The sequence below is a fragment of the Canis aureus genome, chromosome 26 (assembly GCF_053574225.1).
Source record: "Canis aureus isolate CA01 chromosome 26, VMU_Caureus_v.1.0, whole genome shotgun sequence".
Lineage (NCBI taxonomy): Eukaryota > Metazoa > Chordata > Mammalia > Carnivora > Canidae > Canis > Canis aureus.
The window spans coordinates 47,173,144-47,189,006 of NC_135636.1; the positions used below are offsets into that span (position 1 = coordinate 47,173,144).

At 44.9% G+C, this 15,863-nt stretch overlaps 2 protein-coding genes across 8 annotated transcripts in view; one reads left to right on the forward strand and one right to left on the reverse strand.

The window, feature by feature from the left end:
• The window catches only part of RTF2 (replication termination factor 2), a 40,750-nt gene that overhangs the window by 5,867 nt on the left and 19,020 nt on the right, over positions 1-15,863 (forward strand). For all 3 annotated transcript variants that reach the window (XM_077873651.1, XM_077873652.1, XM_077873654.1), the window contains exons 4-5: positions 2,077-2,216; positions 6,374-6,452. In XM_077873651.1, coding sequence (XP_077729777.1) covers positions 2,077-2,216; positions 6,374-6,452 — 219 coding nt within the window. The remainder of the gene's footprint in view (positions 1-2,076; positions 2,217-6,373; positions 6,453-15,863) is intronic.
• LOC144298564 (putative beta-1,3-galactosyl-O-glycosyl-glycoprotein beta-1,6-N-acetylglucosaminyltransferase 7) overlaps positions 10,997-15,863 on the reverse strand; it is a 28,083-nt gene continuing 23,216 nt past the window's right edge. For 3 of the 5 annotated variants that reach the window (XM_077873647.1, XM_077873646.1, XM_077873650.1), the window contains exons 4-5: positions 13,014-13,542; positions 10,997-12,478 (exon numbers count right to left, since the gene is read on the reverse strand). In XM_077873647.1, coding sequence (XP_077729773.1) covers positions 13,319-13,542 — 224 coding nt within the window. In that variant the 3' untranslated portion in view covers positions 10,997-12,478; positions 13,014-13,318. Of the gene's footprint in view, positions 12,479-12,940; positions 13,543-15,863 lie in introns of those variants that run through there. The other 2 variants (XM_077873649.1, XM_077873648.1) reach the window with 2 other exon arrangements.

Here is a 15,863-nt window from a genome sequence, read left to right on the forward strand (position 1 = left end):
CCTAATAATAAGTGTGATTTGGGGCAGGTCATGTAAAGCTCAAGCCAGAAGTTCCCACACCTGTCCTTCTGCCTTAAACATCTGTTATAATTTAATATGTGCAAAAGAGGTTCGAAAACTCTTAATATGATGAATAAATATTTGGGAACTTTTTTTGTAGTTAAAACTCAGTGACTTGAATTTCTGATTTGGAATATACCTAAAGAATTACCGTTTTTATAGGGAGATCACTTGTTAAATCTGTGTGGTATCTCCAACTAATTAGACATTCTGATTGGCAGTTAAAATTCTTTTATAAAAATGGAAAAACAAATTTTTCACTAAAAGAGGTTGGTTGAGAGGACAAAATCTTGCAAATCTGGTCAATGGGAGAAAAATCAGAAAAATGATAGAGAATTTGAGGACCATCAAGCTTATCAAACACTTCATCTCACAGGTGAGAATGCTCACTCTCCATGACTTTTTGAGGCTACACAGTTAATCAGGCACCTAAACCAGAACCAGAATTCCTAGCTCCCTATATAAGGCTTTGGATTTTTTTTCTTTTCTTTCTTTGTAAATTTTTTATTCTATTAGGCTTTTTGTTTGAATTCTTGGATTGATTACAGGATGCAAAATATGTTAATTTCAGGCAAATTAGTAATTCTGAAATGTAGCTAAAATAGTGCTTCAGAAGTAACCATCCTGGTTTTTGTCACCCTTTATCTTGGGAAGAGAATTCATTCTTTTTTTTTTTTTTTTTTTTTTTTTGAGAATTCATTCTTAAAACAACCATGGTAGCATAATTATTTTATTTCAAAAAAGTGATTATCATTGAATATAATTTATGCAATTCTATATTGAAAATAATATTCAAGGTATATGATTGAACTTTTAATGCAAAAAAAACTTCAAGAAATCAGAACTTTTTTTTTTTAAGATATTATTTGTTTATTCATGAGAGACACAGAGAGAGAGAGAGAGAAGCAGAGACACAGGCAGAGGGAAGAGAAGCAGGCTCCATGCAAGGAGTCTGATGCGGGACTGGGATCCCGGGATCACGCCCTGAGCCAAAGGGCCACCCAGGCGTCCCCGAAATCAGAACTTTTAAGCAGAGAATTCAAATAAAACAATGCTACTAGCAAAATGATCATTACCGTCAATTAATAGCCCATAAATACTCTTGAGTGGAGAATTTGATGAGACACTTGGCGGCTAGCTGTCAACCAGGAAGTTGACCGTACCAGGGTGGCTTTCCTTTCGAGGCACTCTGCTGCTCTCTGGGGTGCTGAAAACAAAATGGTACAATTAAATGTCAAGAAGTGTTCAAATGCTAAAGTGGAGCCATTAGATCACTCCTTGTGAAGGTGAGTTTTTGAGAACCTGAATAGCCAGATCTTGGAATATGGAAGTATTCTCTGGCTAATGTTCTGCCTTGGGCTCATTAGACTGTTGGCCTCATAGATTTTACTGTCTGTCCAACTATTAAATAAACGAGGGTAGCAGTAATATGGAGCAGCCTTAGTGAGGATTCATTCACAGGGAAAGGAAGTATTCCTTTCTGGATAAAACGAATACAAAATGTTCTCTTAGTGGAGTTATTTTTCATGTCCAAAGTTACTTTTTTAGGGATGCCTGGGTGGCTCAGCAGTTGAACATCTTCCTTTGGCTCAGGGCCTGATCTGGATTTCTAGGATCAAGTCCCACATCAGACTCCTTGCATGGAGCCTGCTTCTCCCTCTGCCTGTGTCTCTGCTTCTCTCCCTCTGTGTCTCTCATGAATAAATAAATTAAATCTTAAAAAAATAAAACAGAAACCAAAAAAAAGTTACTTTTTTAAATAGCAAAATATTGGCAAAGTGGAAATTAATCACTTGCCAGCCAGTGAATTTTAAAAGTCCTGTTTTTTATCACAATTTATGGTTTAAGTTTTTCATCCATGTTACAATTGGTGGTCAAAGGAAGTAGCTAGGAAGATCAGGTTTGGATGTGAAATTCTGAACTGGAATAATTTAGGTGGTTAATTTAGGTGGCTATTGAAGCTAAGAATAATCCCTTAATCAGATGAATTCTTAATATATTGATGGTTTTTCACAGAATGTGACAGAACTAAGACTTTCTGATAATCCTGCCTGGGAAGGAGACAGAGGAAACACAAAAGGTGACAAACATGATGACCTCCAGCGGGCACGTTTCATCTGCCCCGTCGTGGGCTTAGAGATGAATGGCCGGCACAGGTCAGTAACGGACATGGGGCAGACGGTGTGTGGTCTGGTTAGAGAATACTGGTGCTGTTTTGTCCTGTAGCTGTATGATCACACAGTCTTCATTAAAGTCTGCTTTGTTTTGGGTCGTGCCTAGGGCAGAAGTGCTGGATGTCTATAAGGTGGCATCCAAGTCCACCCAGCTTTGGTGTCTGTGCTTTCTGTTCTTGAGAATAGGAGCACCTGAAGTAAAGAGGGATTTTAAAAAATTTCCAGTGTGACACTTAACAAGACTTGAATGGGGCAGCCCAGGTGGCTCAGTGGTTTAGCACCACCTTCAGCCCAGGGCGTGATCCTGGGGACCCGGGATCGAGTCCCACGTCGGGCTCCCTGCATGGAGCCTGCTTCTCCCTCTGCCTGTGTCTCTGCCTCTCTCTCTCTGTGTCTCATGAATAAATAAATAAATCTTTCAAAAAAAAAAAAGAAAAGAAATGGGAGTTGTCTTACAGGCATAAATAAAATCTTTTTTTTTTTTTTTTAAAAAAAAACAAGTCTTGAATAGGATTACTTGGTCTTTCCCTATGGGAAGCAAAGCAGAGAACAAATGGTGCCTGTAAGACAACTCCCATTTCTTTTCTTTTTTTTTTGAAAGATTTATTTATTTATTCATGAGACACAGAGAGAGAGAGGCAGAGACACAGGCAGAGGGAGAAGCAGGCTCCATGCAGGGAGCCCGACGTGGGACTCGATCCCGGGTCTCCAGGATCACGCCCTGGGCTGAAGGTGGTGCTAAACCACTGAGCCACCTGGGCTACCCCCCGTTTCTTTCTAATTGTGGAAAACAATATCCCTGAGCATGTGGTCGCTCAGTCAGCTAAAACCCAGCTGATAAAGGTAACTTGCTTTGAAGTTGTAGCGACCAGATCCTCTGACTAGGGTACCAGTAATCATAAGGTCAAGAGTTCTATAGCAAATGTAAGCAACCCGTATGTTTCTGCCTTAAAAAATATGAATATTGAATGGGTTATCAGGTGCCTTTTTATAGGATGTGTCAGTAAGTCAAAGCTTCCAACTCTTTTCCCACCATTTAGAAATACCTTTAGTAACTGGTGGTCCCACCTACCATCTCATGGAATCTTCCATCTAACATATTACTTGTTGGAAAGTAGTACTTTGTTTTACTGTTTTCATTCAGGAAACGGGTGGGGGTGAGACAGGGAGTATCTCAAGTAAGTAAAAACTTTCATTGAGTTATAAACAGCCACATTGACTCTGGAGCATTCTGGCACATTTATGCATATCCACTTAATGGACATGTGTATGCTGTGCGTGGCAAACTGCCCGAGAGTGTAACCAGCATGCTCTGGAACGGAATAGCCTGTGGCTTTGTGGCCTTGGAGAGAAGTAAAATTTTAGCCCCAAGGAGCATGTAAAGGTTACATTCTTCAGACCATTTGACTTTAAATCATTTAAGCCTCTCAAAGTTTCCCATTTAGTGGTAACTCTCTGAGGTGGTGGATATGTTAATTGGCTTGACAGTGACGATCGTTTCACAGCGTGTATATATATCAAATCATCAAGTTGTACGCTCTAAATATATGCAATTTGTGTTGGTCACTTGTACCTAAATAAAGCTGAAAGAAAAAGTAATTAATTAAAAAGCTGAAGTTCTGGGGAAGCAGACTAATGTACCTAGCTTTGTCCCACTTTTGTGTGTGGTTCTGTATGTGGTGTATGCATGCACCATTTCAAGGTGAAAGTTGTAACATGAAAATGACCATTTTCGGCAGCCCGGGCGGCTCAGCAGTTTAGCCTGCCTTCAGCCCGGGGCCTGATCCTGGAGTCCTGGGATCGAGTCCCACGTCGGACTCCCTGCATCGAGCCTGCTTCTCTCTCTGCCTCTGCCTCTCTCTCTCTCTCTCTCTCTGTCTTTCATGATTAAATAAAATCTTTTTTAAAAAAATGACCATTTTAAGGTGCACACATCAGAGGTGTTTGGTACAACCACAGTGCTAGGCAGCCCGCACCTCTGTCTGGTTCCATTTTCTCCATTGTCCTCACCTCAAAGGAAAAGTCCCTAGCCACGGAGCAGTCCTCCACATACCTCCACCCCCAGCCCCTGGCTACCACCAGTCTGCTGGCTTCATGGATTTGCCTGTTCTGGAGATTTCCAATGTGTAGAATCACTCAGTATTTGACCTTTTGTGTCTGGCATCCCACTTCTTTTTAAGAAAACTATGGTTCACCCCAAAAGAGGAACTTAGAAACAGACTCAATCTGGGGTCTTGAGGAGGGGTTCCTTGTACACAGCCTGTTGCTCCAATTGTGGCTTCTCTAGTTTTTCCCTTTTATTCACTGGTTATTCTCCTCTCTTCTCTCCTCCCCATTAAATGAGCTTTGCCTGTTTTGGCTCTGCCCTCCTGCTATTAATAGGGCCTCCACACTGCAAAATTGATTTGAAGGTTACTTCATACATTTATTAAAGTTTTTTTTTTTTAAAAAAAGATTTTATATATTTATCCATGAGAGACATAGAGAGAGAGAGAGGCAGAGGCACAGGCAGAGGGAGAAGCAGGCTCCATGTAGGGGACTCAATCACGCCCCGAGCCCAAGGCAGACGCCCAACCACTGAGCCACCCAGGTGTCGCTATTATAGTTTACACAATGAAGATTTAAATACAGAGAAAAATGGAAATAAATGACTAGTGTAATGAAAACATTGAGCCTTTATTTAAAGAGAAATAATTTTCGAGGTACCTGGGTGGCTCAGTTGGTTAAGGTCATGATACCAGGGTTCTGGGATTGAGTCCTGCATCCTGCTTCCTGCTCACCAGGGAACCTCCTTCTCCCTCTGCCCCTCACCCTGCTCGTGCTCGCTCGCTCTCTCTCTCTCTCAAATAAAATATTTTTTTAAAAAATATCATTTTCTAAATTACTAATAATCATCCATAAAATAGGATTTTTTTTGGGGGGTCCTAAGCAACAGTAAATGAATGTAGTAAGTGTTATTAATTGGGTCTTTGTTATGGCAATCTGTATCCACTACAATCCCTAGAGAATTGGTGAGAATTTCTGTTGTGGCATTTTTAGAGGAATATATAAAGTTAGATGTGCACGTGATTTTTGCCCCTTTCCCGCAGTTCCTGCCTCCAGTGGCAGTGGACTTAGTTGTTTGGAGTTTAATGCCCCCTACAGACCTGCCCAATACCAACACGCATACTCTGCACTTCCTTGTACCTCTGCCATTAGAAATACAAATAAACAGCGTTCTTCCCACAGTCATGGAAACATACATATCTTGCAACCTTTAAGAGATGGTCAAAAAAGTGATTCTTTCCTTGATACTGCAAATTGTCCCACTGAGACACACCATGCGGTGTCTGCCACCAAGGCTCGCCTGTTTCCTCCTTTTCCAGCTGGATACTGGATACCTTTAGTCTCTCTCACTACTGCTGGCTATGTAAAACATGGCACATCGTTGTTTTGCAGTGAGTTTCTTTAATTAACAGTTGAGGTTAAGCATCTTTTATAGGTTTTGGCCATTTATCTTTCTCCTGTGTGAATGCCTTTGCCCATTTTTCTAATATATTGCTTATTTTTGCTTTTTTGAGACCTTTTTCTATATTCATAAACACTGAATCTCTTATATATTTATTTTCTCCCAGAGGTCCTATTCTGTCTTTTGACTTTTTTTTTTAAGATTTTATTTATTCATGAGAGACGGGCGGGGGGGGGCAGGGGGAGGCACAGACACAGGCAGAGGGAGGAGCAGGCTCCACCCAGGGAGCCTGACACATGACTCGATCCCGGGTCTCCAGGATTACACCCTGGACTGAAGTTGGCACTAAACCGCTGAGCCATCCGGGCTGCCCCCGTCTTTTGACTTTTTATGTTTGTAGGGCTTTTTTAATTTATTTTTTGTAGAAGGGACTTTATTCTAAAGGATTATTACAGGGGAGCAGGAATAGGACTGTGGCCTATATTTCTGGTTTTTATATATGTGTGTATATATATAAAGTAGCATATAGATATATATGGGACGTGTTAATTTTTTTCCTTTAAATCAGATGTGACCATTTTTTTCTTTGTACTTCTTGGCCTTTGTACAAACTGGACAAATGTTAATTGATAGTCTGGGTGATCATTTTTAAATTATTTAAGTCATCCTCCATTTTGGATTATTTCTCCAGGTTTTGCTTCCTGCGGTGCTGTGGTTGTGTGTTTTCTGAGCGAGCCTTGAAAGAGATAAAAGCAGAAGTTTGTCACACAGTGAGTTGTTGACATATATCATTTTTTCCGTCTTAGTAGCTGAGGAAATCAGGTGGTTTAGGGTCCCTCCCTTCATGTGATATTTCAACATCCTTCAATTCTTTCTGAAACACAGATCTCATTAGTTGTTTCTCTGCTTAAAACCCTTCCGTGGCTCAAGCTTGCTGGATGTAGATTCACACTGCCTTCTGTGACCTGTCCCTGGCGGCCTGTCCGGCACAGGCCAAGCTCGGGCCACGCCCTGACCCCTCTTCTGTGCCTTTGTTCCCTCAGCCCTAACCTGCCGGCCCGGAAGGTCATGTCCCCCGTAAACCTTAGTTCCAGAGCAGTTGCTTCCTCTGTAAACCCCTGCTGCCAAGCCTCCTTCCCCATTCCCTGGGTACCTTGTTATCGAACTGATCTCATCAGAGTGTAATTGCTAGTTATGTGATGATTTCCCCACTAGACTGGGTCGGTTATTTTTTTTTTTCCTTTTTTATTTTCTGTAAGACTTTATTTTTTAGAGTAGTTTTCACAGCAAAATTAAGAGAAAAGTAAGGGGTTTCCCCTATTCCTTCTGCTTCCCCCTGCTTAGGACGGGGCCAGCCTCTGTCCTAAGCAGCATATGGTGGGATGGCCTAAGGGATAAGATTGATAGAGCCCTTGCTTTCATGGAACCCACAGTCTAGTTGGAGAAGAGTGGCACTCAGACAGCTGAGCAAGGCAGCTGCAGTTGTGACAAATGCTAGGAAGGAGACACACAGTGATGTCCCTTAGGGAGAAAGGCTGCCATAGTGGTGGTTGGCAAAGGCACCTCCAGAGGTTTGAGCTGACCTGAAGGGTGCAAAGGAGGAGCAAAAGCTTTGAAGTAACAGAGGACTTGGCTAGTGTAAGGAACAGAAAGTGTGGTGGAGGAGTGGCCAGTGGAGGGAGAAGTAGGAAAGACAGGTTAGGTAGGGGTCACTTCATACAGGGCCCAGCAGGCCACATTGGGGCTTATGGATTTTATTCTAAGAACAGTGGGAAGGAAGGCAGAGGGCAGCTTTAAAGTGGACTCGATGTACTTTAGTTTGAAAATGGTCCCTCTATAAAAGAAACCAGATGCAGAGGATGACACCAGAGCGTTTCCATTTATTTGGGATGCAAAGACAAGCCAAAAGTAATTGTTGGTGAGGAAGTCGCTGAGAGGCATGGAGTTGTTTCCATTTTGGGGTGATTGTGAATAAAGCCATCACAGAATTTGGCATGTCTCATTGAGCTTTTATAAAAGAAAAGAAATTCACGGAATGCATTCAGAAATTGACTTACGTCATTTATGTATTCACCACTGTTTATTACATCTTCTGTATTAAAGGTGAAGTGGCAGGTACTCCGAGGGCAAAGAGTTGACATAGTCCCTGCACTCAACGAGAGACTATAGTCCTACAGGAATCCTAAGTTATATGAAAAATCATGGTTTTTTTTTTTTTTTTTTTTTGAGGCCAGCTACCATGTGGATGACAAAGATATTGTTTAAATTCAGGGGCCTGAGAACTTTGTTTTGACTGTGCTGGTGAGCAGTGGCTTTATAGATGTTCATTCTAAGCCTTCAAGGCAGAGCATGGTTCTCATTGGTCAGACTTTCCCAGAGGTTGGGATGTGACCACCAGTGGTATGAGTGCTGGTGTGAGGCAGTGCACAGACAGGACCCCAGACGGGTCTGCGAGACACACAGCAACATGGGGACTCCCATTTTGGGCTCCTTCAGATGCCTGCTTGCCTTGAGGAGAAAGGCTCTGAATAGGTTTTATTTCATTTCACTCCAACACATGCCAGGCCCCCCGAGAGAGAGGACACTACACTCAGAGCTCTGGCAGGCAGTTCTGGTGAGACTTGTTTTGTGTTCTGCACTCTGTGCTTGCTTTATGGCAAGGGGTGCTGTTTTGTATTTATGGCAGGGATACAAAGCTAACATTTAAAGTAAAAGTAAGTAAAATTAGAACCAATGGGCACATTTACAGAAATACAAGACACTGATAGTGCATCAGCAGGGAAGCATGAAGGTACAGGACAGGTAGCAGGTGGGAGCGGAACAGGAGGAGGAGGAGCAGAAGCTGCCACCTCGGAAGGAGAAGGCGGCCCAGGCAGCCCATGGAGACGGAGGTGCAGTGCCAGAGGTAGTGCTCACATGGGCAGGGCAGGGTGTGTGAGCAGAGAGAGAGAGGCCTGAGAAGTGAGCGGACTGCACGTTGGAAACTTCGAGGGCCAGCCCAAGGGGTAGGTCCAGGTGGGTATGCAGTGTAGAGCCGTTGACACCTGTGGGAACATAAATGTGTAGGCCTGTGCAGGATGCACAGAGGGTGACGGCCAAACAAGAGGAGGAATTTGGCAGCAGGTGAGCGCAGGGTTCCTGTGGGAGAAGCACTGTGGGATCCAGTGCTCGGCTGGCCTGGGGCTCCTTCAGGCAGGAAGGGAACTTTCTATACATTGGGTTCAAGAGGGTGTGTGTGTTTTCCCACATAGTATGGAAGGTGTTGTTTACATGTTAGACACATTCACAGGTACATTCTCGAAGTCTGCTTGAAAGAACAGAAATACGAGAAGGTGGGAAATTAAGCTGAAATTTATGATAGAAGCCCAATACCCTAAATCAGTGGTACCAAAACCAGGCTATTCACGACAGTAGTGTAAGTTCCCATCCCCATTTCAGACCCACCAAATCTGAGTCTTTACAGTTGAGGTAAAGCCCCATGGCTTTCTGATTTAACTTAAGGGCTCCCAGAGTGATGCCAGTGGGCAGCTGAGTTTGGGGAACTGCCGGATCCAGAGCAATCAGATGTTATTTTCTTTGCCCCATAACGGTCACCGTCCCTTAGATGGCACGAAGCCGTCCTTTGCGTAGGCTGACTTCGCACATCCATATGAATGACCGTGTTGACAAACCTACAGCAAAACAGGACTGTCTGCACAGAGCTTCACAGAGAAGTTGATTTTATGTCACTGAAATACAACATTGCAAGGGAAGTCTGAAACATTTCTTGGTTACCTGAGAAGTTTCATCAGACACTGGCAAACTTTTGAAGATCAGCACGTTGGGCGCTTCAAGGGAAAGGAAGTAGGAAGGAAAGGGGAACTGAGGGTACCAGGGTTGCACAAGGGAAATGCAGGGCAGGTGAGAACTAGGAGTGTTGGCTCCTCCTGTCTCATGAAGGTGGCTGTCGAAGCCACTGCCAGTCAAGACAGGACACCGGCTACACTCCAGGGATACCTCAGGAGAGAATTTTCTGAACAATGAATCTGTTGCCAGAAGAGCAAGATAATGAACACTTTTAACTACAGGATTCACATAAAAATTGTCCCTGCAGAGCCACATAGAATTCTCCCCCATATTAGTTTGCTAATACTGGCTGCCATAACAAGGCACCACAAACCAGGTAACTCAACACAAATTTACTCACATTCCTGAGGCACAGAGTCTGAAACACAGTGTTGGCAGGATTGGTTCCTTCTAAGGGCTGTGAGATGGCCACTTTCTTCCTGCATGTCCTCATATGATTTTCTCTCTGTGGAGTCTGTCTCTGTGTCCCAATGTCCCCTTTTTATAAGGACACACCAGTCATATTGGATCAGGGCCCACCCCAGTAACAGCATCTTAACTACATCTACAGCGACCTGACTTCTGAAGGTGGCCTCATTCTGACATAGTGAGGGCTAGCGCTTCAACTTTTTGTGGGGGGATACGTTCAGTGTAGAACACTGTGCAATTTAGAAAATCATAGAGCGTGGGACAGTCAGGGGCCCACTTGAGTGGGAGCCATTCAGCCATATAACCAACGCTTGATAGCCTGGTATGTATCAACGCTGGGTCACACTCCAGCACTGGCTTGGGAATATTACTTCTCTGGGTTTCGGATTCTAATATGTAAAATGAAGGATTATAGTAAATTCTCAGACATTTTCCTTTTTGATCCAGGTTCCAAACCATGACATTTTAAAATCATAAATGACAAATTTGTATGCTGCTATCAGATATCAAACTCCTGCTTCTAATTTAAAGTCTCTGAAGTGTAGAAATGCTAAGTGTATCAACCAAGGTTGGCTAATTGCTATGACCCACAGCTTTCACATTTTCACCTAATTCCGTGAAAGTTCTGGTTGGGCAGCTCTCTGCCAAGGGAAACTCAAGGACTCAGGCTCCTGCTCTCTTCTGGCTCAGACCTCCCCTGTGGTGTGGAGTATTGTGCACTCAGCTGACTGATGGGAACAGAGGAGACCATACAGTATAGGGGCCCAGGCCGGGGAGTGGTGCAGTTCCGACATCCATCACTCAGTCATGTGGCCACACTGAACTACAGGGATACCTAGGAAAGGTAGTAGAGCTGGTTGCCAGGGAAGAAGTGAACCCCAGCTGTTTCTGCCAAAACTGCCAAAAGGAAGAGTGATGTGCAGCACATCAGGGAACGGTCAGTAAAGTGAGATGAAGCCACAGCGTCTAAGTCTAAAAACAAATATTTTCATTTTTTCAAATAATGTCTGAAATTTAGAGAAACCAGTGTCATAAGAATGACTCAGGAACCTCATGAATATTTAGGATATACATTTTCTTTATTCTTCAGTCTTTAGCTTTATACACATTTGGTTTTTCAGTTCACTAGAAGAGACTCAGGGCTTCAGATCACTCTGGGCACACTTGATTTCTAGAAAGAGATGTAGTTGCTAGGTTGGTTGGTTTGTTTTCACTCTAAACAAGTCAGTAGCCAAAAAATTAATTGTATTCCTCACTGTGTTCTTCCTCCTTGGAATAAAGAGAAACACATTGGAGTAATTATAGTTTGCTGAATAAATGATGTGCTTGTTACTCAAAGCATGATCCATGGTCCTGCAATATTGGCATCACCTGGGAGGTTTTTTTTTTCTTTTTAAGAAATGGAGACTCCCAGGTCCCTTCCCAGATCTGGAATCAAAATCTGCATTTTAATGAGATCTCCCCCTCACCTGGGATTTGCATGCACTGTAAAGTATAAGAACCCCTGATCTAGATGTTAGAGGTGTGACCTGTAGCATTTGACTTGCCACTGGCTTCATTTATTTAGGCTTTGTGGTCAGTGAGTAAGGTGTATGGGTATTAGTACTTTATCTGTTACTGAAATGACTTGTTGAAATATCTTCTTCTGTTATGTGTGATCCCTTTGAGGGCAGCTCTCAAAGTTCATCTTTCTTTGTATGAGGTGAGGTGGTGTGGTAAAGGCATGGGCTCTGGGGCCAGACTCCCGGCTTGGGTCCAAGTCCCAGCTCCACCTGCTTAGCTGTGTGGTCCCGGAAAGTTCCATTGTTGCCCTGAGCCTTGGTTTCCTCATCTGTGAGACAAGTCAGATGTTATTCTAAGTACTTCATATGGCAAAATACGGCAAATCTGGCAAGTAGGTATCCAGAGTAGACCCTTTCATAATAATGTGATTATACTGTGAATTGACATTGAAACAAAATGAACGCAGGCTTGTGTTTCAAGTAACTTGAAAAGATGTAAACTTTTTTTTTTTTTTTAAATGGGTTTTGCACTTAACTTGCTAGTGAGTTGTTAAAATATAAGGGACACAGTCATGGTGAATTTGAGCCTTCAGACCAGCCAGCTGGCACCATCCATGAGCACTGTGTTTGCCTATAAGAGTGTGTTGAAAAGCAGAGCTGTGCGATTGTAGAGGTCCTGGGTTCTCACCTTTGACAGTTTTAACATTTTCAGTGTGTGCTTTCCTTGGATCGAGGTGCCTGGATGAAAAAAATGCTTGTTGAAACGGACATTTTAATGTTCTTTGGTTAGTTACATTTGATTTGTGGGATGTGCTTTCAAAGCCTTTTTTCCTTCTATTTCGCTTTTTGCTTTCCAAGGGCTATTGCATTGACTTAGTGGATTTGATTTCATTTCCTCGCAAAGCTTCAGTTTATTAAGGCTTTAGACTCTGCTCCTGAAGTATATATTTATTTCCTGTGCTTCCCGTTTCTCCTTTAGTTCTCCCGTGTTGTGCCACTTCATAGTTTTATACATGTTCAGTCTCATATGGTGCCATGAACTGTTTTGGAGAAAGAGAATAGAGAGAAAGTTCTCAGAACAACTTGAATCTATGAGTGGAGAGGGTTAAGATCATTCCTGCCTTTGGCCAGTGCTGTTCGGTATGGTAACCACCAGCCACATGTGACTATTTCAATTTCAGTTCATTAAAATTTTCTTTAAATAAAGAATAAAATTCACTTAATCTGTCACACTGTCTGCATTTCAAATGCCCCGAAGCCGCCCTGTGGTCATGGTTGGTGTGGGACAGCCCGGTGGAGCTTGTAGCCATCAGGGCAGACGGTGCTGTTAGCACCCCGAGACTATGGGAATTCACAGCAACCGTTTTAAGAAAGTGTGTTTGGATTCTGGTTAGTTTCATTTTACCCAAAGGAAGCAGACTCTTCTGTGTTTTCCTAGGATTACCAGAACAGAGTTCTGTGGTTCACAGCCAAAGAGGCTGTTTTAGATAAGCAAAGGTTAGTTTTCAGGGGGAGTTTGCTCTTTATTAGAATCTCATATGCAATTGTATGTTCAAAACAAGATGTGTTCTTAACTCGAACTTGGGCCAGCGTCTAAGTGTTTGGAGATTTTGATTTGCTGCCGTTTATGGAAACAGTCAGCCCTCCGGCTGGCGGATCCACATGCCCCCAGCAGTTCCTTGAGCTCCTTTTCCTCGTGATTTCTTCCTCAAAGCTAGAAAAGTGGCCTACGCTCGTCAGCAGCGTGTTTGTAAATTCATCTCACGACTAGCTTGTATCAAGGAGTCATCTCTCATTGTCTCTTTGGTTGAAAGTTCTCTCATTACAAGTCAGGGGCACAGGCGATGGCCCCAGGGGGGCAGGCAGCGTGCAGCTCCCGCTCAGCGGCCCAGTCTCCCGTTGAGGTGGCGCTGCCGTGGGAAATGCCAGTGCGGCTCCACCGCAGCCTCCGCCCCGCGCAGCGCCCGCAGCCGGTGCCACCGCTCCAGGCACGTCACCACCAGGGGGTCCGTCGAGTTGAACGCGTAGGCGAACAAGGAAGGGGACCGAACTATCCACGGCAGGTCTCCTGGTCCGTACACGCAGCTGTCGTGGACATAGCGACCTGCAAAAGAAGCATGAGAACTTAGCTGCCTTTGTGTCCTCCGTCAGTTTACATTCACACACAGAGAGGGACGCTTCTCCCGGATCAGCCGTCGGGCCCCTGCCTCACAGGACCTCAGACGGGACACGATTTCCCGGATGGCCCTGATGGGAGCTTCTGTGTGGGATTTAGAATCTAAATGGGGGACAGGCGTGCTGTGTGCAATGGGTGCTACTTTAAGGGAATGCGGTGGAATGGTTGTGAATCATGAACACGCAAGGGAGGCATAGTAGTGCTTGTCTCTCGTTTGCCTGGTCAGCTCTGAATTCTCTATCAGCCTTCACGAACAACCTCAGCTGTGGGGGGTGCGCAAGAATTGCATAGGTGCTAACAGGTCGTTGCTGCAGTCCGTTTCTGCTCCGGCAGGGTGAGTGTGTGATGTAACTAGGAGGGAGAACTGAAATGGTGGTTCGAATCCTGTGCTGACCTCCCAGCAGCCTGTTCCGTGCACTCACAGGCCCTCCCCGGCAGCGTGACGTGGCCCCGCCGCCACTGTGGTTCACAGAGGAGCGGGCGCTCAGTTTGTGTGAGGGAGGGGTCTGTCCAGGTGGGCCCTGCTCCTCTCTCCACGCCCATACAGCCCTCCTTCTCCTAAAACCTGCCGGAGGGAAATACCACAGGACGGGAGGAACTGTGTGCACAGGATCACTGAGTGGTGTTTGTGAGCAGGAGAAGGTGGGGAGAACCTTCCCCTTGGGAGCAGGTGTTCATCCCGTAAGGAGCCAAGCAGCTGGCGCGCAGAGAACGCTTTGCCGATGGCCCTGTTTTCAGGACTCAGATCTTTCTCACTGAGAGGCATCCTTGGTACAGCGTCACAGAGTCTCAGTAGAATTGCATTTCACCAGTTGGAAAGTCGGAGTATGAAGACAAGCAGTGTGAAGAACTTCGGACAGAGTGAAAAAGAGTCCCTCGACTGTGCCTGGATAATCCTGTCCTTTATATACACACAAGTTAGAGCTGGAAGGGAAAGGGAACCCAAGCCAGTGGAAAGTCCTCAGAGCTGGGTTCATGCTGTTTGGTGACCAGGAGTAGGCTGTTGCTGATAACAGCAGGGTGACAGGCACTCTTTGTATCAGCTCATCCAGTGGAGGGGCACCAGGCAGCGGCACCTGGCTCGAGACCCACATCCTGTGCCGCTGCCTGGGACATCGGGGGTGACTCGCTCCTCCAGGCCTAGGGTTCCCCATCTGTACAGTGTGCTTATGATAGTTAATAACCCAGAGTCATTGTGAGGCCTGACTGCAGGCCCAGAGCCGGGCTCTGGGAGGGGGCAGGGTCTAGCACAGTCCCTGCCAGGGCTTGGCCTGTGGCGGGGGCCGGCGGAATGCTGGCCATCCATGGCCACATCACCGCTCTGCTGGCCAACAGTGTGCATACCGAAGTGAGCAACAGCAAGAACTTTCAGAAGTGTTTACTTTGGGGCAGTGATGATTGTTGATAAGATCCACAGTAATTAGGCTTTTAGGCAGACGCTCAAATACCCAGGTTGTCACTATATGAAATTCTAAATCGATATTATTGATAGCAGCAGCCCTACATGACTTCTTCTGTGAGTGAATCATGTTTTCAGGAAGAATCTGAGCTCCACCCTGCAGGCCCCTGGCCTTTCCCGAGCATTTATTCCCCAGTCTTGTCAATCCCAGTGCATCATGGCAGCAAGAACCTGCTTTCTGAAGAAAGGCCAAGGTTGCTGCTTACCCTCCTGTTTGGCTATCACCTTTTTCTGTGTGTGAAGAGCTCCCTAATTGAATCCTGGCGAAAGTATTTATTACTAGAAAATTATTCTAGCCCTTCCTGACCTGATAACCTGTCAGGAGGGTGGCTGTGCACATGACAACAGGAATTACTCATCTTTGAATTACTCTGATATTAGGTTTTACATTTTTCACTTGTTTACAACCTGTCTCTTTTGGGTCAGTCTTATAAACACCTTGAGAACTGGGGTGAACCCAGCTGAGATTGCATATCTGGTCTGCTGTAACTCAACCCCGCGGACCGCACCCGAATGCACCATGAGACTAGGTGGTTCTATTTTCACAGTAGCTCCCACTGTGGCTGGAAAGCTGCAAGCAGGCAGAAGGGTGGGCCAGATCTGCTCAGACAGAGGATGTTGTTCCCCAGTCCCCTGCACGCACGTCTGCTGTGCTCTCCCTGCTTTCTCTGTCCCCCACAGTTGGCAGCCCCATAAAGGTCAGACACCTCGACTTCCTTTCCATGTGGGCTCCCAGAGCATTTGCACCTCTCTCTACCGGACTTGTGTGCATGGCGCAGTGACCGTTTGC